Below are 25,325 nucleotides of genomic sequence, written 5' to 3'. Positions count from 1 at the left end.
ACTTAGGTTTTCTAGCTTGTTAGATTCTATCACTTCTTTAACATACAGTGCTACCCCTCCTCCAAGGCACCCCTCCCTGTCCTTTCTATAGAGTTTATACCCAGGGATAACAGTGTCCCACCGGTTCTCAATGTTCCACCATGTTTCTGTTATGCCCACTATATCTATTTCTGCATTAGCAACCAAGCACTCCAGCTCACCCATCTTGGCTCGGAGGCTTCTGGCATTGGCATATAAGCACCTATATGCTGAATCTCTCCCCTGACGTATGCTATTCTTTTGACTCTTTGACCTGCTGGCACAGGCTCCCGTCTGCTCTTTATGCGGTTCTGCTCTGTCTCCTTCTGTTTTATATGAATTCTTTGCAGCCTCACACTTTAAAGGATGGCTTTTGCCAAACGGGATACTGCCCATCTCCCATCGCCTGTTCCCCAGGTGTCATTTTAAAATCTGCTCTGCAACCTTTTTTATTTTAAGTGCCAGCAGTGTGGTTCCATCTTGGTTCAAGTGCAGCCCGTTCCTTTTGTACAGGCCTTGCTTGCCCCAAAATGTGTCCCAGTGCCTAACAAATCTAAACCCGTCCTCCCAGCACCAACGTCTCATCCACGCATTGAGACCCCTCAGCTCTGCCTGTCGCACTGTACTTGCGCATGGAACAGGTACCATTCTGAGAATGCTACCTTGGGGGTCCTGGACTTCAAAATGCTACCTGTCAGCCTAAATTTGGTTTCCAGGACCTCCCGACTGCATTTCCCCACATCACTGGTGCCGGCATGCACCATGACAGCTGTCTCCTCCCCAGCACTGCCTAGGAGCCTGTCTAGACGCTACGTGATGTCCGCAACCTTCGCACCAGGCAGGCAAGTCACCGTGCGGTCAACATGCGGGTCACAAACCCATCTCTCTATACCTCTAATGATCGAATCACCCACTACAAGGAGGCCCCCACCCCCCAGAGGAGTATCCCCTGTGCGAGAGGATATGGGCTCATCATCCATGGAAGGAGTCCCTTCTAAAGGAGCATTTCCCTCTTCCTCAGACAAGTGTCCTCCTTGCCCAAGACCTTCATTCTCCCTGACAGCAGAGGACCTACCAGCCCTGGAGTGGGATGCCTCTATCACATCCCTGAAAGTCTCGTCCACATGCTTCTCTGTCTCTCTGAGCTTCTCCAGATCCGCCACCTTGTCTCAAGGGAACAGATTTGTTCCCTGAGAGCCAGGAGCTCCTTGCACCGAGCACACACCCATGACTTCTGCCCATGGGGCAAATAGTCATACATGTGGCACTCTGTGCAATACACTGGGAAGTGCCCCTTCCCCTGCTGACCTTCTATCTTCATACTGTTTTTGTTGGCTGTTTACAGTATTTAGAAAGTTTATTGTCCGTTTATTAGATAGTTTATTAGAAGGATAGGTCTCAGCTGTAATGGTCAGCTATTTAACTGTCCAAACAGCCTTTCCCAAGAATATGAGGGACACGAGGGAGGGATATGTACTTACGTTCTCTTCTCCACCAGGCTCCTTGTGATCCTTGTGATCGCAGGGGCTTGAACCAGGCTCGACCACACACTTCCCACTAAACTCCTGCAAAACTCCTACATCCTGCTTGCTATCCCTTTCCGCTATGCTCTGTTCGCTATGCTTCGGGCCTTCACCTCATATATAGAGTAGCCTTCCAACTGACACACAGGATGTGAGTCAAAGGAAAGGAATGTGGGGCCTCTCCCAGCCCTAGCTGACTCCACCCCCTCCAGGCAGCCACTAAGTATACACTGGGGTTAGGTAACCCTAACAACTCCTAGCCCTGTGATATCTTAACCCTAACAAGTAACCCTAACAAGTAACACACACACACACACACACACACACACACACACACACACACACACACAGAGACTAAGACCTACCCTTTAAAGAGAAACAGCTCCTGCAAAACTCCCCTCTTCCTGTTAGTTTGTTTGAAGGGGGAAAGGCTAGATGCTTAGAAAAGCTTGCTCACCTTCTCAGCTGTTTCTGCTCTTCCCAGAGTAGCCTTCCAAGTAGTGTGTGGTGTTCTGTGATTTCTCACAACCACTAGTGGAAGAAGGACTTGGTTGCACAAGAGATTGCCAGAAGTTGAGCAACACCGTTCCCTGACACAAGAACTAGTCTGGAACCAAAGTTAATTTCATTGCACGATATCCCTATTATACACCCTTTTGCTTATACAATAGCTAGCCTAGATCCTGCTACTTGTTGTTCTCGTATTTGTATACATTTTAAAATGGAAGGTCCTTGCATAGAAACCAAAATATTGTGTCTATAAGTGATTAATGCAAATAATTTCTGCATTTAATATGCGCACACACACACACACACACACACACGTACAGTTGAGAAGCAACTTAACAGGCTTGTCAGGACACTCTGGATCCAGGAAGGATACCCTCAAGTCACATAAATAAATAAACAAACAAACATACACAGTGCAAAAAGATGACTGAAATATTTTTTTAAAAACAAACACAAAAACATACCGTTCACAAGGTAGCTGTTAAAAATGCTGCATTAGCAGAGTTCCAGGGCAAGTGACAGGAAAAGAATGATTGACAGATGTTGCATATAGATTGTATATGTTATCCTCCAAGTTCAGTCCATGAGGTGTGGAGGTCTTGAATCTATATATCCAAAATTTTCTCGATCTTTCTGCATCTCATGATTTGAATGCTGGTCAATAGGAAATATTTCCATTTCAGTGAGACTACGGTTGCCTGGCCACAGGCTGTTCCAATTTCTTTATCAGGATGGCAAATTTGTGGCTCCTGAAATGTATCCTCAGGTGTGTGGATGTTTTGCCTACATATGTCATGTGACATTCTGGACATTTGCACTGTATAACATAAACCACACTGGTGATTTATGAGGATATGCCTGATGTGACAGACTCTCAGTAATGGTACTGCTAAAGGTGATGGTATCCCTTAGAAAAGCACAAGTAGTGCAACAAGTAATGCATACAAGTAAGGCTGGACTGACAGCAGTGTGATCCAGGATTGCTGATTGGTGGTTTTAGGACAGCTCTCACTAAGAGCCTCATAAATTAGGTGGTTGACAAAAATCAATACATGGAGGTATGCTGGTAGCATTTTTCAGATGTTCAGAATTTGCTATCAGGGAGTAGCTTTCTTTTATTGCCTGGTGATAATTTTGCAAGGCAGGATGAAAGTCTACCACAAATGGGATCCTTTCTTCTTTGTGCATATTTGTTTTGCTTCTGTAGAGGAGAGAGTCTCTTGATATGGCTGATGTCCTATTGATGCTGGAATCTATGACATGAGGAAGGTAAAAGCTAATGTGTGCCGTCAAGTCGATTTCGACTCCTGGCGCCCACAGAGCCCTGTGGTTTTCTTTGGTAGACTACAGGAGGGGTTTACTATGGCCACCTCCCGTGCAGTATGAGACGATGCCTTTCAGCTTCTTCCTATATCACTGCTGCCCATTATAGGTGTTTCCCCATAGTCTGGGAACATATCAGCGGGGATTCGAACTGGCAACCTTCTGCTTGTTAGTCAAGCATTTCCTCGCTGCACAACTTAAGGTAGCTATCCACAATTTAAAAGGTGTTATTTCCGTTCCCTGATTCTTTTGAGGAGTTTTTGATCATGATTGCAGATGTGTTTAATTCTAAGAGCCAGACGATATATGATATTTCTACTGATATGTTTAGAGTGCCAGGATTTATACTTCAAGTACAGATGAGTGTCTGTTGGTTTGCTATATAGATCTGTTACTAGTATCTTATGCTCTCTCATAAGGGGAACATCAAGAAAGGGGATTCATGGATTTTTAATTGTGTTGTTTTGGGTAAATTTGATTGAGGGGTGGATAATGTTGATGTAGTTAGTAAATTGTTCAAAATTTTCTTTCGCCTCAGTCCTATAGATATATCAACAATAACTCATTACTTCCATGCAAATAATGTGTGCAATAGCAAAATATCTAGAGCTCTCCTAATATTTTGCTTTTTTTTTTTTTTGCAGAAAATCAGGTCTGGAGGGCTCTAACATGTTTTCCAAATGTCCAATAAGCCCATCATATTTCAAATAGTCAGCATGACTATGTAAAGGCGACAATCTCATTGAGCCACAGGAAGACTTCACAAAGCTAAATCAGAATGTGGGAAATACACATCATACTGATATAGACAATCACATCTGACTGATGATAATGATGTCACAAGGTCAAATCAAATTGAGGGTCTCACTATTGTTGAAATTACACCCATTGCTCCTCACCTAAAAGAGATTTCAGCAGTTACTAGCCCATCATTTTCTAAAAACATAGTCACTTAGAAAAATGATAACTTCCATATACTGTGCTTGTTGACCTTCACTATATTATTTATTGTGATTACAATAAATTTATGTTGCTCTCACTGCTATAAGATTGTAAAACAAATAAATACATCTAATTTAAAAAAAAATCAGAGTAAGGGTAATGCTTCCTGCCCTTACTTTTAAAGGGTTAATTTTTTTACCCCATTTTGCAGATCCTCCCAAATCATCACTAAAATGTGGGTAAATATTGTCCACCTATTAGCTCAGTCCCAAAAAATACTAATTTCTAAGATAGTATTGTGATGCTAGGCAAAAAACATGATAGGTACAGATGTTGTGTAATCCTGTAAATGAACAAATAAGTAAATTATTTAATTAGAACTTTACAAATGAAGATGAGTTTATTTATTACAAAGCCATAATTGCAACAAAGAAGGCTACCCCTGGCTGGGATGAGGGTAAGGAACAAGCACTTACGGGCAGAACACTGGAGGGCAGGGATTGGAAAGCCTGAGACAGTGGATGAAGAGGTGGGGCCAACACTGCTCTGGGATGTCCAGATATCAAAGCTGGGGGACAGAAAGAGGATAGAGGACACAGCCAGCTGGGTGGTCTCATAAGAGGCCAGCATCCTGTAAGATAGTCATGCATGTGCTGATTTGAGGGCAGCCCCACTTAGTGCTGAGGAGGCTACTCAGGCAGATGCCAAGGCATCTGGACAGAGGTTAAGCCAGAGGAGAGTGGCCGTAGCAGGAGGAGGTTAGGGATGTCAACATAGACACATCTCCCTGCCAGTCCAACCCACAAATGGGAGAGGAGGCCAGGGTGGCTCAGGAAAAGGTAACCACACAGAAGCAAAAAAAGACATATCCTGAAATTTCAAATCTTTAATGTAAAAAAATAAATAAAACCCCTTATTTTCTTGCTGACATTTTTTTATATATTGAGTAGTATTATGAGGAATACTGAAACTCTGAGTATTAAGTCCCTTCAATGGAATAGTTGAGTTCTTGCTTCATGTTTTCCCACTGAAATAATGGGATTTAAAAATGTTTTATTCTGACAGAATCATGTCAAGTACAGTATACCTCCTGTTTGCTCTAAGATCGTAAATAAACAACTAACTAACTACAGTATACCTGAGTGCATATCTGTGCAAATAAACACATGTATAAGCTGAAAATGAGCTGTATGGAAAGCAACCTTTGCAGGCTCCGCAATGATCCCAAATGTTTTAAATGCTAGGGTTCAAGGAAACAGAGAATAATCTTGTGGGTAAAATAAATCTGTGTTTTGAGCAATCACAACATGAAACAAAATTAAAAGATAGACTATTTTTCAGTCTGAGTATTAGATAGATTCATACTTTATCATTATACTATTAAGTGTAGAAAAATAAGTACTATATGTAATTCAAGATATTGAATTCAAGATTCACATTAGTAAAATTACAAGAAATCTTACTAATCTTACTAATGTAATCTTGTAATGTGAATGATCATATTCACAGTGATCAAATAACTTAAGGGACATTTCGCGTAATGTTTCAAATGGAACAAAATCTAAAATTGCAACATAGCTATGACCACCTGTCATATCAACCCATTCTATCACTCAGTATGTCAGATTTCCATTTTAATCAATCTGCCCTTTTAAAGCAAATACGTATTTCCAATATGCATATTCTTAATTTATATATAATAATACAGCCAGGAATGTGTTGAATCAAAGATGTATATTATTTTTTCTATCTATAAAAAGTCTAAATCTGAGACAAAATATTAATGAGAACTCTTCTACTCTTCATTAAATATGCAGTGATTAGGCAAAATCACCAGAAACCTAAAACACACATTCCTAAAATAGGGTTACTACTATATATAACAAGGACTGGAAGTTGTCTTTGTAGGCAAATAATTAAGTTCTAACATGCTTGCTTGAAAGTTAGTCCCACTGAGTTCAGTGGGACAACATCCTAATCAGTATTCTTAGAATTCTAACCAAATTCTTTTAAACTACAACTAGATTTACTTTTATTAGTACACAACTGATTCAAAATGTCATCATCACTGTACAACACCATCACTGTTTTCTCACCAATTCACAAACTAAAAGAATTATCAAATTATTATTCAAAAAAATGTTTTCCATATTGTCAATCAAGCGCAAAATAATTCAACTAAATGATTCTCATGTGACAACTGAAAAGAATTATATTAAAAGAATATCATACAAAAGTTATCCCTACCCCACCCTTTCTTTGGTTGATATGTTGAGCAGCATAATGCAGGTGATGCCAACCCACCTGTGCTGCTGCAGGCTTGCAGTGACTCCTTAGCAGTTTCGTGCAAGAGCGTAAATATTTTGAGTAGTGCACGTGCACTCCAGAAGCACTAGTTAAATTGGAAACATGACCATCAACAATGTGTTTCTGATATAACTAGCATTTCTAAAGGGTGGGTGTGCTACTAAAGATATTTGTGCTCTTGCACAATAGAGCAAGATTGCTGGGGCTTCACTTGGCACAGTTTGAATTACACTGTTCAACATGTCAGCCAGTATATATTTTTTAATATGATGAGCTGACAAGTTAAGGCATTAAATCATCTGGCTATCTTATAGTACTTGCAACAATCCTATGGATTTATAAACTGAAAATGTTGCACTTGAAATGATGAAAGATCATCTACATGTATGCTAATTTGAAATTTAAAAAGCACTGCAAGGAGATAAGACCACGAGTGATTTCCTCCCGCTAAATTATTTTAAATCAGAAACATTTTAGAATCCTTTGGCATATTAAAGAAATTAAAGAAACTATCTAGAAGATAAATGTATGCCACAACACTTATAAACACATGCAGAGAGAAATGTCATTTTCATCATGACTATATAAACACACACTTTTATGGATATAATTTATTGTACGTATGTTTGTGTGAAATAAAGTCATACTTCCCGATGACCTACAGATACCAAATTTTGCCTCGACAATCTGGCCAGTTAAATTAGCTGGATGTACTATTTTTTTACACCAGAATATGCTCAGGGAAATTTAAATAAATTTTGGTAGTTTTTTAAAAAGAATTCTGAATATCACACTTCACAAATACCTATTGATACCAAAATTTGCAGGAACAACCCTGCCCCTTAAGTTAGTTGAATGCACTACTTTTTACATGTTTAAATAATGTTTTGTATTTTAACTGTTATTGATCTCAAAAAGCTTTTTAACACTCAATAATCAGATCAATAGTTCCAAAATGACACCATGCCCCAAAGAAGCAAAAGATCTTTCTCAGATTAAAATTGATCATATATGGTCATTAAATGATAAAATGAATTATGCTTGAAGTTGAAATCCTACGAATTTCAAACTGTTCTTTTACTTCCCTTTTGCAACCACATCAATAAAAAAAACTCTATTACATTTATTTTACTGAACTTTCCTAGAACTATAATCTACACAAAATGACTTTGCCCAGTCAACAACGGGCCTCACTTACTAGTTCTTTAATATAGTGTTGTGTGTGATGCCAAATATTCAGTTATCTTTGAGAAAAAAGGTATCCTCATGATCAATAAACTGAAGGCTTTATGTTATATTTCTCATTATATTTTAAGAAGCACCGGGACTCTGATACTGAAGCTCACCAAATAGCCAGAATTTCAATTTTTCATTTATATTGTAGAATAAATATTATTTTCAATACAAAATAGGATACTTTTTATCAGATGAATTTCTTACTGGTAAGCTTGATGGTCTCTCTTGTTGTATTAGATTCAGTTCTTCATGGTTAGGCTTGCCTTGGGTGATAGGAGGTTGAGACCTAGTTCCATAGCCTTCCTGAGACATGTCCTGGATAAAAGAGACATGAAACACGCTTGTTACTCATAGTCATGACAACCCTAGTCATGATAAAGGCCATAGGAAAGGAGAAAAGGATGAAAATCCATTAAAAAATTGATCCAGTCCCACTGCTGGAGCAGTGTCCACACACAGAAGGTTTCCACAGGGCTCAACAGATCCCTGTTTCTCTCCTTAAATCCCTAGAGCTCTAGGAATACCTTCCTCATGGGCATGACAGCAATATTGGAATAGGACCATGCCATACCTTTTTTGGTAGAGGAAACAAGAAGCAGAAAGGAATATGAGGAAAGTTTTGGTAGCATGTCATTTGTTAAAAATGGAGATAGTTGGGCCCTCCAATTTACTCTAGGGCATACTTCTTGAATATTTCTTGAATAATGTACATTTCACATAACCCTAAAATTAACAACATGAAGAGTACGATCCATCAATATAGCTGCAAAAGAGCCATTGTCCCTGTGATACATGCAAGCAGCTCAAGAGGCTGCTGAGGTAAATGAGGCGACAGTGAATTCTTTCCACTATCCCTATCCAGTCCTCCCACTCCACTTGGTCAAGTTCTTGTGCTTCAGAGTGCATGCATAGGCGGACGGGGGTGGAGACAGAACTCTACAGGGTCTTGTTAAGATCCTCTGTGCATAGGTGCTGCATCCATGCCTTGAGTATTTATTTCAATACATTTTAAATGCTAGCTGCTTTGGCACTGTGATTATTATCCACAGTTTTAATAAGCTGTCAAAAACCCTGAACCCAGTTGCTCATAAATCCCACTGCAATTTATCTGTATAACTGATGGCAGAATTACCACAAAGAGCCAATAAAGCCTATGGCATAGTTTTCAAACACAGGACATCTAACTGAAAAAAGAACAACACTGAACATTTTACTTACACTGAAGCTACTGGGTCAGCTTTTGTAGAAGTTAAGAGAATATTATTTGACTCTTCAGCATAAGAAAGCATACATTCGATAACAAAATATGCAGAAATTAGTTTTATTTTACATTTGCAGGTACGTGTTCATTGCAAGTCCTACCTGCAACCCTAGGCAACCCTTATTGCTTGTTCTTACATATACAGCCAAGGAGTAAGACGGAATGTGGGATACTTATTCACTGGCACACAAAGTTGAAGAACCAGTTTCCAATTGTAGAGAAGAGACATTGCAACTTAACATCTAAGGGAAGGAGAGCTGTTTTTGTTGTTTTCTGCCATTTGCATAACAGATTGCTCTCTTAATTTGTTTTTCCTGTATTTTAGTTTGCAATTTTATAAACAACTGAATGGGAACAATTATTTTTACATGCAACATTTTTAGCTTTAAAATACATGGGAATACATTCTGTACACCACCCCGAGAAATGCATTCGCAGTTACATAGTTGGAACTTAGAAAGACTGCCTGGAGAACGAAAGGGATTTGGTTGGAGAGCAGCTACCACCAGTCCAGTGAGGCCCTAAGCTAACTCTTTGTGGGTGTATAAAATGTTATGCTGCTGTGTGTGCTGTCAAGCGTGTAAGACAGATGAAAGACACACAGAGCACGAAACAGGGGCATAGCTAGCAGAAAGGGGGCCCGTGTTCATCCCTCTCTCTGGCGGCCCCCCAGAGTGAGGGAGATAATGAAGAAAATAGGGAGGGGTGGAGTTGGAGGGCCCTCAGGAGCTGGGGCCCCGTGTTCTTTGAACGCTTTTGTTCAATATATTATAGCTACGCCACTGGCATGAAACATGCTAACTTAAAAGTGTACAAGCCCCAAGACCTCAAGTTTCACAGCCCTCTTTCTCTGGTCTGCAAATTAGAAGAAATGATGATTCTGCAATACAGAAAAACTTGTTAATAAACTTTTTTTAAATGCTTAACCATTTATTTTTTCCTGAGATCTATGGCAAAGATGAGATTACAATTTGAGTGACCAGAAAAAAGAAGTGGGTTTTTTAATACTAATTATGGGTCAGTTTCTTTTTAGTGTGCATCCTATCTTTAAATATGCACCAAGAAAACTCTTTAAAGACCAGCGCTTTCATTTGGTAACTGGCACACAGCAACAATTAGGCTGAAGGGTGAGAGGCTGATGGCTGAATGATTATTATCCAGTGTGACGTCCCCTATTTCCCCTCCCAGATTTCTGCTTGTGACACAGTTCTCCTGCTGTGTAGGCCTGGATTAACAGCATGATTTAAAATCAACAAATGGCACACGGTCTCTATTCAGCTGTCTTCTCCCTGTTACAAAGCAACATAAAGGTGCAGGACAGCTTCACAATAGGCAAACAAATGAGCAAACCTCTGGTTTTTCTTTGAAATTTAAACACTCTCTTACTATTTGTTATCACAGAGGTATCTACAATAAATCCTTCATCAAAAACAGGAACACTTCTATTGTTTGTTCAACCAGCTGTCTTCTTTCTGGTTTACTAGTCTAGCCAACAAACAAACAAGCATTAAAAATAGGACTGACATTAAATTTTGAAAACAGGCTGTCAAAGTGGGGAGGAAAGTGACAGCTACAAACATAAGGTGCCTGGGGAGGGGAGGGTGCAGGGGTAGGAGGCAGTGGGAGTCAGGGGTCCTTAATAAAAGCACAAGAGCTACCACTTCTGTTTTTCATGTCTAGATTTTTAAGTTGGCAGTGAAAGCTTTCAAGTAAGAATCCTAGATGCTCAAAAACAAAAACAACATGTGCTATAAAGGCAACCACCAACAATTATATTTAAAAACAAAACTGAAAACATTTCTATGCAATATAATGTGGTACAGCTTTTATTATGTTCACCCAATTCAATCAGCAATAGCTATCCAGTGTGCAATGATAGTGCAGCTAAGACAGAAATACAGAGGGCAGTCTGTTAGCCAGGTAAAATGTAATCATGGATCACATTTTTGCCCCATTCCAAAGCCCACATGAGCTCTGATGCACATATTGTACTCTTCCATAAATTGGCTGCTCTATTCATTTCAGTTTGACAAAGGATAATGACCTACCCGGTGCAGAAAATCACCCAAAGTAGTCCCATTGAAATTAAAAGGGCAAGTCAAGCACTGCCTAGCTTGTCCTTTTAATTTCAATGGGACTACTTTGAACAATTTTCCTCATGTCAACCAATGTGAGCAAAGGCATGCACATGTGGATCTGCTCCCCACTAAAATGAATGAAGTGGTGCATGAAATGTTATGATGCACCCTGGAATTACTGCTCCAATAAGAATTTGCTGGATGTTGAAGCTTGTGTATTTATCAGGTCTTCTGGAAAGCACCCCCCAGTCTATTTAATTCCGCATGCAGTTTTTAAAGTGCAACTGAGGAGTCATATCCTGTAAACCACTCTAATTTACTACTTATTTCATGCAATCATTTTGTATTTGATAAAAAGTTCTATGATCAAACATGTCAGAATTAAACAACTGTACATTTGCTAGACTGTCTAACTCTTGTTGTTGCAAAACATTTTTCATTGTCTGGAAAGCGAAGAACGTTGGAAATGGCTTTCTCAAAGTATAAAGGCATGTTAAGACGAGAGATATTACAGCACAAAGACTAGGGAACATGTCATGGTCTTAAGCAGTTGGTTTTGCTTTCAGCATTTTATTTCAATTGCCTTATAATTTGTCTTCTGAAGCTGTAACAACGGATTTGTTTAGATTTTTATCCCACTCTTCAGCTCTAAAACCTTTGAAGTGCCTTATGAGAACATAAAAAGGTCCCCAAACTAAAAATGACTGACATGTTGGTAACATGGATGGTGCTGCAGACACTGCAGGGCTCTAAGATGCACAGTGACGCTGTTGTTGCAAGAGGGCTGTTTCGGTACAGTTCACCTTTATGCAATCGCATGTCACCTACTACTTACACTGGGAATAATGTGGAAGCATGTTATTTGTAAAATACGCAAGGGCAAGCTGTACCAGAACAGCGCTCTTGCACAGCAACATTGCTGTGTGTATTAAAGCTCTGCAGCAGTGCAGGAGGGTCTGCACCAAGTACTTTAGGCTGCCAGACATATCATCCAATGGCATAAAATGAATGATGACAAAAATCATACTAAAACCTCAACCAGAACAATAATTAATAAGATCTTTCCAAGCAGTAATTGGTAAGACATTGGTAAAATCTTTACCATTAAAGGCAACAACAACACTAACATCAACCAACTACATAAAAAAGATTTGGTGGGAAAGAAACATTTTCAATAACTGCTTAAAACAGGCAACTGAATGGGCCTGAGAGTTTTGAGTGGGGAGCGCATAGCAGAGCACACAATATATGCCATTTCTAAAAAAAAAAGTCTTTACTTAATTAGATGACAATCTGACATCCAATAGTGGTGGCACCTAAATAAGCAACTCTGTGAGAAGATGCAAGGAGGAGCATTTCCTAAGAAAGGGGTCCCCAACCAGTAGTACTCCAGATGTTGATTAGCTACAACTCTCATCTTCCCCAACTACAAATTATTGTGGCTGCAGATGATGGGGTTTGTAGTTCAGTAACATCTGGAGTACCACAGGTTGGGAATCCTTGACCTAAGATATGACATCACCTATATAGACATGGAAGTGTATGCAAAAAATATTACTTCAGTGTGTGTAAGATAATGGATGACTGGCACAGAAAGGAGGTAGCTGACATTCTGACTAACAAAGTACCAGTACAATGGGAGAAGCACCAGTGTAGTACCAGTGTTTCTGAAGAGTTCCAGAGTAGCGCTGAACCTGTGCTAGTGGCAGGAGGTGGGGATTTCAACCACATCCCCTTTCCCTGGAAGCCATTTGTGTCACCTGGAAATGTGTCCCTGTGTGAGCCTCAGGGATATATTTTTAAGTGGCACAGAGGGCTTCTTAGGGAAGCAGAGGTCATTGAAATTTATCTCCACCACTGAGCCAGCAGTGGAGTTGAGTTGGTTGAACATTTGAGAACCTTTCAGTTAGCCTCTCCTATTGCACTGGTGCTTCATTATTCAGGATGTCAGACAATCACTTTAAAATACTTGGTTAAAAGTTTTAATTCAAATAAAAACATCTCTTCCTTATCCTGGCAGCTTCCCAGAGACACTGCATCATGAGTTAGCAACAGAAATCTGAAGTAGCTGAAAGCACAATTGCCAGACTAATTAAATCCCACCCGACCCTGAGGACTCAGGGCAGCTAACAGCAGTTTGAATGACTTACATTGGCCCATCATGCTCCTTAAATGATTCACGATTGCAAGGGTAGGCAACCTTGGTTCTCCAGCTGTTGTTGAACAATAATTCTAATCATTCCCAGTCTCAATTTATTGTGGCTGGGGATGATGAGAGTTGTAGTTCAACAACAGCTGGAGAACCAAGGCTGCCTAGCTCTAACAATAGGAACAGACTTGATAAATAGAAAAGAGGTTAAAAGGCATGGCAGAATTGCGCAATACTCACTTTCATAAATACATAAATAATAGGTTAGTTTTAAATATTAATATTTTGGGAGGGGCAGATAGTGTAAAGAAGATGTCTGCTTGCCATCTTTGCCTGCTCTTTTCCCTCAGGGAAGTTCAAACCAATGGGGTGAAGGAGGAGTCAGTGGGGGGTGAAGGAGGAACCAGCAAGAGTGTCAAAACTCTGTGTGTGTGTGTGTGTGTGTGTGTGTACACACACACACACACACACACACACACACACACAATCAGATAATCAGGTATGTACTCAAAATATAGGCATTGCTATATTTTAGGACTTTTAGTTTTAGGACTTGTTCAAATCAAAATTAGATTTAAAAATGCGTGATGTTACTTAAAATGCAAGAGAAATTCAGAATGCTTGTCTATGTATAACCTGAAATGTAATTCTGAAAGGGCATCCCTTCAAGCATTCTATGCAGTACAAAATGAGCCATCATCCAATCAGGTAAGATTCTTTACCCATCTCCCTCTCACCTAGCACATGAATTACAAGTCTGGTTTAAATTAATGATTTACCACATCCATAGCACCAGATAATTTCAACTGTTCCAGAATCATGTACCTTAAAATGCAAATTTTCTACACTCCTAATGGTGTAATATGTACATTTACATCATTTCCAAAATTTGCAGATGAATCCATATGTTAAAAAGGTTTTTACATAAGGATGTTACTTCATATATGTTATACTTGATAATACTCAGCATCTATAAAACTGTATTTCAAGTATTCACAGCATTTCCCATATCTTGCCTCAGCAATCCCAACATTTCTGTAAGACAGGCAGTAGTATTTGTGGAGAAGGGTTAGGAAAATAGTCAGAGGAACGGGTGTATGCTGATTGGGGTTGAACACAGAGCCTGATAACTTTCCTCAGTGTTAAAATTACATGTGCTCCAAACACACAGGTAAAGGCTATTACCTCCCTTTTGTTAAGAATATTTTTTTGTGATTCAAGCCCTCTTCATGGAAACAGGAGTTGAAATACATACCATTTGTACTGCCCCTTCCAAAAGGAGGGGAGCATCTATCTATATATCTACACACACACACACACACACGCACACACACACCTGTCCTGTAGCTAGATGTCTGAAGATGCCCATATGTCCACCGAAGAACCAAGTTTCTCCCCAACATCCTGTAACCTGCCAGTATGACCTAATTTGGAAACTCTATTCTGAAACGTAAACATTTGCTCACCTGAATTAGGGTAAGTTTTAGTAAGCTTAAGATATTATCTGTGTATATGTATTGCACACAAGGTCATTCACACCCCCGGCTCTATGGAAGCTATGCCTGTTGGCAATCCAAGCAGGTGACCCGGATGTGAGGTAGAAGGCGTATGTGCACCATCCTACCTCACAGTGAGTTTGGGTTTGAAATCTGGGCTACCCTGAGAAGGCACAATCCTAGCGCTTCTCACAACCAGCCCTCCCCGGCTACAGCTCTCCTGCTCAGGTAGAGCTGGTTGTGAGAACAACCTCAACAAATGTTAGGATGCTAGGCAACTCCAGGGCTTGCTGTCCAATTTGAGGTTACAATGAATGAATGCTGGTGAGAAACACCACAAGAGGCCCACAACCAAAATCAAGTAAAAGTGAAAACTGTATATAAATATTAATAGTAGCAGAAGTCACATTTAACACTGATATATAAACCTCAGTTTTTGATATGTATAAACTAAGAGCAGTCATGGCACTGATTTAAACTGTTTTGTCATGGGCTGGGGGAATCCCGAGCAGCAGCAGTTTCAAACAGCTCCTAGAATCACTGGCTAATATCCCCATTAACCATGTGGCCACACACCAGGGTGGATAAAAATCAATGCTTTAAAAAAAAAAATTGGACTTTTAAACATTTAAATCAGTTTTTTTAAATTTAAATCAGATTTTTTAAAAATAAAATGCTTTTGAGGAAAAAAATCTATCTAAAGATAGTTTTCTGTTTAAGATGTATTATAGTCCAAAGGTTATTCATCATGAAATAAGGATTAGTTTTTAATTATGTAGCATGAGGCTGCATATATGCAGTTTAAATTTTTTGGTAAATGAACTCCATTAATCCATTCACAATGCCATGCTCTTCCAGAGGTTTCTGTGAGATTATTTTGGGCAATGTTTCTATCTAGAAGAGAACCAAAAATGAAACCTCAAAACAGTGGTGCAGGATGACCTCAAAACAGTGGTGCATCAGCTGGTAACCTCCCGGCTTGACTATTGCAACGCACTCTACGTGGGGCTACCTTTGTACGTAGTGCAGAAACTTCAGTTAGTTCAGAATGCGGCAGCCAGATTGGTCTCTGGGGCAACCCGGAGAGACCATATGATGCCTGTTTTGAAACAGTTACACTGGCTGCCAATATGTTTCCGGGCAAAATAAAAAGTGCTGGTTATTACCTTTAAAGCCCTGAACGGCTTGAGATATCCAAGATATCTTAGAGAGCGCCTTCTTTTACATGATCCCCACCGCACGTTAAGGTCATCTGGGGAGGTCCGTCTCCAGTTGTCACTGGTTCGTTTGGTGACGACTCAGAGGCGGGCCTTTTCTGTAGCTGCTCCTGGACTGTGGAATGCACTCCCAGCAGAAATTCGTAATCTTGATTCTTTACTGACCTTCAAGAGAGCCCTTAAAACCTATCTGTTTGGCCTGGCCTTTCAGGGTTTTTAATCAGTTTTTAATTGTTTTAATGTTAACCTGGTTTCCAGGGTTTTAATTGTTTTGATAGTTTAATTGTTTTTTAAGTTGTTTTAAATTGGTATTTATATTTGTATCTCTGTTTTAATTGTTTTTAATGTTTTCTATTTTAATTGTAAACCACCCTGAGCCATTTCGGAAGGACGGTATAAAAATCAAATAAATAAATAATAAAATAAATAAATAAATAATCTGGTTGTAAATATTAAGATTATACCAGCAAGAATGAGTCTTTATGTAAAAAACCATGATTTAAATCTAGTCTTACTGACTAGTGACTTAAATTGTGATTTAAATCAATTTGATTTAAATCAAATCCACCCTGCCACAAGCCATGAAGAAGCACTCTGTAGCAGGCCGCTTCCTTAGCTCTGCAAAGCTGATCACACACGGGTTTTTTCCCGTCAATCATGCAACCTCAGGGATATATTTTAGGGTGGAGCAAGGCACTTCCGGGGGAAGGAGAGATTGGTAAAAATTGCCCTCCCCTTGCATGATTAGCTTTGTGGAGCTAAGGAAGCAGACCACTGCAGGGATGCACTTCTTGGCGCAAGGGTGCACTTCCTGGCACAAGAGCTTAACTCTAAGCAGTTAATGTGTCGTATCTGGAATTTCAGGGAGGAATAAGCAGCTTGGGGAGTAGATAGTGAGACCAAGTGGGAAAACAGTTGACAGGGAAAGGGTCAAGTATGCCCTTCTTCCCTCTGCTCCAAACTGCAACATTCCAAACTGCTTTTCATCAAACACACTCAGACACTGGGCTTCTGTTACACACATTTTCATGTAAAGTCATGACTGCCCTGAATGAGGTTCCAAATACAGCATGTTCACTACAAGCTCATAACCAGTATGCCTGAACCAGTCTGAACCACATATTAACTATAATACCCAAACCACCTAAACCTAATGGGTAAGAACTACTTCCCATGTTACAAAGTAAAACACTTATAACTTTCTTTTACATATGCTTGTGTCATTGCTCTTTTAAAAAAGGCTAATTGGCTTTATTTCCAAGTTCAGAGGAGTAGTATACACTAATTTTGGTTGAAAACTGAATTTCTTTTATCATGTTTTTTAAACTTATCATTTTAAGACTTTCAAACATCAAAAATAATAAAGTTACATACAACTGGAAACAAATGAAAACATCTCAATTCACAAACAGATTAAATTAAACAGAATGTACATATCCCAATGCTTTTAACTGTATGTTCATATGTACTTTACCAGAAGAATGGCCTCTTCACCCTTTCCCCAGGGTTCCTCTGTTTATTACAGAAAGAACTACCACTTCCTACCATGTAAGAGAGCAATCTGGAGAATTATATCGTGACATTACTGAACACCATCCTCAATGTAGAAGAAGAACAGAAAATAGTGGCTGACATCGTGAATAAGCTACTTGAAGGAAGTCCTTTGGAAATTGAGTAGTTCTTTAGAATAATTCCCGAATAGGACTACTGAGTAATTTAGTCAGAATGACAGCCAGCAGACTTGCATTTTGGGAATGATGATGATGATGATGATGATGATGATGATGATGATGATGATGTAAAATAAACCATCTGCTCTACGTGGATGATTTGAAGTTGTATGGAAAGTCCCAATCAGAAATCGAATCACTGCTAAACACTGTCCGTATATTCAGTAGCGACATAGCAATGGAGTTTGGACTAGATAAGTGTGCCGTACTAATAACGAACAGAGCAAAAATAACAAAAACAGAAGGAACAGAACTGCCCAATGGAAACAACATAAAGAACATGGAAGAGAAAGAACATTACAAATACTTGGGCATTCTCCAGGCTAATAACATCAAACACATTGAAGTTAAAAGAAAAATTAGAAGTGAATACACCAGGAGAGCTAGAAAAATTATAAAGTCCAAACTCAATGGTAGGAACACCATACAAGCCATAAACACCTGGGCTGTACCCATCATTAGATACACTGCAGGAATAATAGACTGGACCCAGGCAGAGCTAGAGATGCTAGATCATAAGACCAGGAAAATAATGACCATCAGTCATGCTCTGCACCCCCGCAGGGATGTAGATAGGCTATATCTCCCTCACAGCTCAGGTGGAAGAGGAATGCTGCAAGTCCATCAAACAGTAGAGGAAGAGAAAAGACGCCTTGAAGAATATATAAAGGATAGTGAAGAAGATGCACTTCAAATGGTCAACAATGAGAAATTATTAAACACCAATGAAACAAAGCAGGCCTACAAGAAAGAACAAGTCAAGAACCAAGCAGAAAAATGGAAAAACAAGGCACTGCATGGTCAATATTTGCACAATATAACCAGGAAATCAAACATCACCAAGACCTGGCAGTGGCTCAAGACAGGCAACTTGAAGAAAGAAACAGAGGGTTTAATACTGGCAACACAAGTACAAGCAGCAAGAACAAATGCAATAAGAGCAAAGGTCGAAAAATCAACAACAAACAGCAAGTACTGCCTCTGTAAAGAAGCAGATGAAACAGTGGACCACCTAATCAGCTGTTGTAAAAAGATTGCACAGACTGACTACAAACAAAGGCATGACAAGGTAGCAGGGATGGTACACTGGAACATCTCAAAAAATACAAGCTACTTGTAGCCAAAAACTGGTGAGACCATAAAATGGAAAAAATTGAAGAAAATGAAGATGTAAAAATATTCTGGGACTTCCAACTACAAACAGACAAACATCTGCCACACAATACACCATATATAACTGTGGTCGAGAAGAAAGAAAAACAAGTCAAAATGATCGACATAGCAATACCAGGGGATAGCAGAACAGAAGAAAAAGAAATAGAAATCATAACAAAATACAAAGAACTAGAAATTGAAATTGAAAGGCTGTGGCAGAAGAAGACCAAAATAATCCCAGTAGTAATTGGCGCCCTAGGTGCAATTCCAAAAGATCTTGAAGAGCACCTCAACACCGCAGGGGCCACAGAAATCACCATTAGCCAACTACAAAAAATCAACTTTACTAGGAACAGCCAACATTTTGCAGCAATACCTATAACAACAACAATATTGATAACAACTTTCTGGCATCCCAGGTCCTTGGGAAGGACTCGATGTCTGAATGAAACAAACCAGTCAACAACACCTGTTTGACTGTGCAAACAAGAAATAATAATAATATTTTGAAACAAGTAATAAATAATGCTGGTTTTCATACAGACCTAGGGGGTTGTCTTAGACGGTTTATTTTCCCAAAGGCATTGAAGGTGGTTCATAATCTGAAGACAAGACTATTCTCATGCACATCCCAACCTGGGCTAGGGACGCCAAGCCTGGGATAGGCTGCACCTAAGAACCACCGGGATCGGCCCCAATCCAAGCAATGCCAAACCCGCCAAAGAAGCCTGACAGTTAGCTGAGGTTAAGAGTGCACTTGCAGCCTTAGCAACCATCTTAGCCGTGTGTCAGCCCCGGCTGCTTGCAGCCAGCTGAGACACTGTAGGGCTCACGGCCAGCATTGGGGTGCGGGGCTCCCAGCCAGCACTGGGGAGATCCCAAAAATGACCACGTTATGGGATTTCCAGGGACCAGGATGACGCATCCTGTCCCCCAACCCTCCATGCTACCAGGGGAAGCCAGTGTCCATCTGGGCATGCGATCCACATATCCAGCACAGATCCAACAATCGCCTGCGGAGGAGTTAAGTTTCAGCAGCCTTCCTCCCCACGTGCCCAGTAGCCCTTCTCACTTATCGTGAGAAAGAGCCCAATATATAAAAGCCAAACATGCAATTTGAAGTGCACTACTGAACTTTACAGAACACATTATCTATAGAAGTAGCACTTTTTCTTGAATAATGCCTATTGAAGTACCTAATACCTGTCATGCTTGTTTCCATAAATACTTCTGTAAGCATCACAACAAACTAATGGCAACCAGATTTCACTATATATAATTGTCTGAAATTAACTACCTGCAGCAAGGGTTCCCAACCTGTGGTACACCAGACGTTGCTGAATTACAATTCTCATCATCCCCAGCTACAATTTATTGTGGCTGGGGATGTTGGGAGTTGTAGTTCAGCAACATCTGGAGGACCACAGGTTGGGAACCCCTCACATACAGTATAAGCGCCACTTCTCACATTCATTCAGATGGATCATATTAATACTGTGGATATGCAGGTAAAGCAGAGATCTGAAACAGAGACCCTGAAGTCGAACTGCAAGTTGTTAAGTAAACTAAGCTACTGTTTAATTCCAAATGGACATTCCAACACCATTTAAATGTTCCAAGGTTTCTCAAATACCAAAGGGTTTCCAAACAAAATATATAGCCTAATCTAAAAATATAATCTGTCTCATGTATAGAAACCATCATAAACAGTCCTTTTCATTTTCCTTTTGTCCGACATTTGCTAAAAGTCCTTGAGGAAACTGTCTGATCTGTAGGAGACCAAGCTGAGGCTGAAGATTCAGAATTCAGCACTACCAATCAGCTCAGAAGCTAAACAAAGCTACAATCTCTTGGGTAGGCAAGATTAAAAAGATGCTGCTTCTTTAAGCTTACTTGCTGTGCAAGCAGAGAATTTGGGTCTCAGTTCTTCATACAGCAGAATCATCCACCAGACTGCCTGCCACCAGCAACAGAATATCTCTGAACCGCTGGGCTTGCTCATGTAAATGAGGTCACAGCAGTGCCCCAAGCTTACAGTAGAACCAAAACTCTGAATACAGTTAACTGAGTAAAGGAAAAAGCAGGACCAAGAGCAACTGGTTACTCTAGGCTAAAAAAGCTATTCATTCAAAGCTGGCACTTCCTGGGAAACTTCTTTGTTTGTTTTCTTCTCAGAGGTGCCTTTTTATATATGAAAAAAAATAAATTTAACCTTTACTTTAAGGTGTAAGCAATTTTCACCCATGCTCTAAAAAGCATGAAAATTACAGATTAAGGTGCTGTCCAATTCTGCACCTCATAAACAGTAAATACATTGTAGTCTTACAAATTATGATGGCTTTAGAAATTAGGCTTCATGATACACATCTTGCCCCACAGTTGGAGGCTGTGAAAACTATCTACAGCATGGTATTAATGACACATTGTCTTAGCAGCCAATTTGTGGGATGCTGTGGATAATTTATTTTTATTGTTCAATTTGTAATAATTTATTTTTATTGTTAAATTTGTATGCCGCCTTTCATTAAGGCGGTATCCTTAATCCCAAGGCGATTCACACCAACAAATTAAAAAGACTATATAAATCACACAATTAAAATATTAAGATAAAAATATAAAAACACAGATCTGACTAAAAAGGTTTAAAATACAAGCACAATACAACAATTCAAAAATACAAAGCAACAGCAGTAGAGTTAATCATATGAAAACCTGGGTAAAAAGCCAGGATTTCACATGCTTTCTAAAAACTGTGATGGAGACCGAGGAGCAAGGAGCCTCCAGGAGAGCATTCCAGAGTCTGGGGGCAGCAACAGAGAAGACCCTGTCCCACGTGCATGACAGCCGAGCCTCCCTTATTGTCAGCACCTGGAGCAGAGCCCCCTCAGATGATCTCACTGAGCGGGCAATAACGCTTGGGAGCAGATGGTCCCTCAGGTATCCAGGGCCCAAACTGTTAAGGGCTTTACAGGTCAAAACCAGCACCTTGAATTGGACCTGGAAACGAACTGGCAACCAGTGCAGCTCTTTCAAAATGGGTGTAATATGACCCCAGAGGGCAGCTCCAGATAAAATCCTAGCTGCAGCATTTTGCACTAGCTGCGGTTTCTGAATATTCTTCAAGGGCAGCCCCACATAGAGAGCATTACAGTAATCCAGCCGTGATGTGATTAAGGCGTGGGTAACTGTGCATTCTCAAGAAAGGGACACAGCTGGCGCACTAGCCGAAGCTGTGCAAAGGCACCCCTGGCCACCGCCTCCACCTGAGCTTCCAAAAGCAGAGCCGGGTCCAGTAGTACTCCCAAGCTGCGTACTTGCTCCTTCAAGGGGAGTACAACCCCATCCAGAACTGGTAAAATCTCCTCATCCCGATTGGCTCTCCATTATCCCGATTGGCTAGCCATTACTTCCATCTTGTCTGGATTCAGTCTCAGTTTACTGCCTCCTTAGGATCAGGTGACAAGGAGAGATGTTGAATGAGAGAGACAATGAATCAGAAAGAAATCCATCAGGTTATCTGTAGCAAGGTGATTGTGGACATTGAATTTTTCTCTGGACATACACTATAATTGGTGGCATTTTGCAGAAGTATTGTGCCTTGTAAAGATGCATCAGGGAGAAATCTATCAAGTGCATCCCTAACAAGTGGTTGGAGAGTTTGCACCTGTTTAATTTCTGTCTGAGCAAACTCCACCCATTCAGTAAAGTAGACACATGAAGTCTAATTTCAAAAGCCATCATAATTACAAGTCTGTACAAAGTCTTAGAGCCACCTAACGTGCAGTGGAGAAATGACTTAACTAGCAAGCCAAAGGTTGCCAGTTCAAATCCCCGCTGGTATGTTTCCCAGACTATGGGAAGCACCTATATCGGGCAACAGTGATAGAGGAAGATGCTGAAAGGCATAATCTCAGACCGCACGGGAGATGGCAATGGTAAACCCCTACTGTATTCTACCAAAGGCAACCACAGGGTTCTGTGGTTGCCAGAAATCGACATCAACTTGATGGCACACTTTACCTTTACAAATTCTTCACTGCTTACATGATACAGAAGGTAAGTTGACCACCTTAATTTGCAATTTCTGTGACATTTAGAGCAGGAGAGGACATTATAAATACATTAACTTCCATCTTAAATGGAAGGGTTTTTTGTTTTTTAATGGGATTGTTATTTTGAAAAGGCACTGAAGTACATCAATCATCTTTTGGAATGTGTGTGCATCTTTACTATCACCACTACTATTATTTACAGCATTTTAGGGTGTTTAAGCAATTCATCTTAATTATCTTGTTAAACATCCACAGTATTACTATTACCACTACTTCTTGTTAAACATCCACAGTAATACTATTACTACTACTATTATTTACAGCACTTTAGGGTGTTTAAGCAATTCATCTTAATTATCTTGTTAAACATCCACAGTATTGTGTTCTACAGATTAACACAAGTTTAGCAGGAGATTGTTTGCCAAAACTAAACAATAACTGACAAAGGTGAACCAATTCAATTTATCTACAAGAAAATGGAGACTAATATTTTATCTGGGAGCCCCAGTCGTGTGAATTGCTCGGACTGCCTGCAGTCCAAGCAGACACAGAGCCAGGCACCTAGAGCACCCAGCATGAGGGAGAATCTGTCAATGCACTGTGCTCCTCACGTGGTGCATTGTGGAAGTTCTGGAGGCTGGGCAGCATTTCCCCACCCTCCAGAACATCATGCCACTCACCGCAGTAGCAGTCATGTGTGTGGCAGCACAGCGCAGCAACAGGAGCAAGAAGATCTGGCGGGGTGGGGGGTGTACTCCTGCCTTCCTCCCAGCCCTCCCTAGCCACCAGGAATTTAGGTCATGTAAATGACCTTCTAGTCAATTTGACTAACTGGAATCTCCATGTTCAGAGGCAGGACACAGACACACATGGAATGCTGGGTGATCTCATAAGCCTACTGGAAAGTAATTTTTGAAATTTCACAGTAATTTTCAAAACAGTCCTTTAATCCTGTTCATCCTGTTCAACAAAAATTTCTAATTAATTCATGCTGGAAACCTATTTCATACATTCCTGGAAACGTAACGTATTTCGTACATTTGCTGGAAAATAACCAGCAAATCAAAAGATATAACTTGAGTTCAAAGGACTATTGCCAGGTGCATTGCACAGTGCTATAAATGCATCAGCAAGTTTTAAGAAGGAATTATACATACCTCCTCCACACTGGCATTAGGTTGCTAAATTTATGTTGTTGTAATAAAGTTGTGGCATGTTTAATCACAAATTGGTGTATGTCTCTTTCTTTCCTTGCTGCCTACAAGTAGCACATTCTAAAAGGTGTCAGAGGGCACAGCCTCTGAGTATTCACAGAGTGCTTCTCTCTTCATTAGACCCTATGGGAACAAGGTACAAAGAGGCTAAGACTTACTGGTGTCTGTAGACCACAGAGAAAGAAAGAAAGACACAAATTACTACATTGTAAACGCTGCAACAGAGGACACAGCCTCTTAGCCTCAGAGTACTAACAGCCTCAGAATACTTTTTTCTTCTTTAAACCACAGTCTCCTAGTTAATGGCACTATCACTCTCTTGCTATACTATCTACACAGTAAAAGAAGAGGGTTCTTGGGCACTCTTTTAAAAAATTAAACCCATTCCCTGTTATGTGGGATACTGTAGAGACTGTCAAAGTTATATAAACACAGTCTGTGCACTCAGCAAGAGTGGGATGGGTTTATCCCCTGCCCCTTTGTAACAGGGATTGTTCTATTATTCCCTCCCCCCCCTCATTTAAAAAAAAAATCTTCTTTATATTTATTTCTCTGACATGTACCCGTGGCTAATCCCATGCGTGGCAGCTCTTGCAAGAGTTTGGAAAGCTGCTGGATAGCCACAGGTATGGGAAGAAGGGAAGAAAATGGTGGTGGTAGCCAGCCAGCTGGCTGGTTGAGAAACAAAACACAAAGGAGGCCGGACAGCGGGTGGGAGGAAGAGAGAGCACCGGGGGGGGGGGTGTGCGGAAGAGGCAGTGGGTGGGGAGAAGAGAGTGGACAGGGAAGAAGATGGTGACAGTGGCAGTGGGGCAGGGGGAACAGCGGCAATGACGGTGAACTAGAGAACAGGCCAGGAAGCTGCCAGGCAGGGAGGAGAAACGGCGGCCAGGCCGGGGGAGGAGGAGAAGCCTGGCCACTGAGGAAGAACGAACTGGGGCGGGAGTGGGGAGAACAAAATGGGGCTGAAGGGGGGGAAGAGACAGGGACAACTAGGGGCACAGACGCTCTGCGCCAGGTCAACTAGTTTAGAGTATTTGCCCTCCTCCCTTTTTTTCAAGGATTATTCCATTGAATTCCCCTCCTCATTTTTGAGAAGTGTCTCCCATTATTC

General features: G+C 40.4%; 1 protein-coding gene across 8 annotated transcripts in view; it reads right to left on the bottom strand.

Annotated features, from left to right (window-relative positions):
- Window positions 1-25,325, bottom strand: part of ARID1B (AT-rich interaction domain 1B) — a 676,179-nt gene that overhangs the window by 443,989 nt on the left and 206,865 nt on the right. For all 8 annotated transcript variants that reach the window (XM_053293734.1, XM_053293751.1, XM_053293741.1 and 5 more), the window contains exon 4: window positions 8,064-8,174. In XM_053293734.1, coding sequence (XP_053149709.1) covers window positions 8,064-8,174 — 111 coding nt within the window. The remainder of the gene's footprint in view (window positions 1-8,063; window positions 8,175-25,325) is intronic.

This window comes from Hemicordylus capensis, chromosome 1 (genome assembly GCF_027244095.1).
Source record: "Hemicordylus capensis ecotype Gifberg chromosome 1, rHemCap1.1.pri, whole genome shotgun sequence".
Taxonomy (NCBI): domain Eukaryota; kingdom Metazoa; phylum Chordata; class Lepidosauria; order Squamata; family Cordylidae; genus Hemicordylus; species Hemicordylus capensis.
The sequence above is the reverse complement of the archived record's forward strand: the minus strand, read 5'-3'. Positions and strand labels throughout refer to the sequence as shown.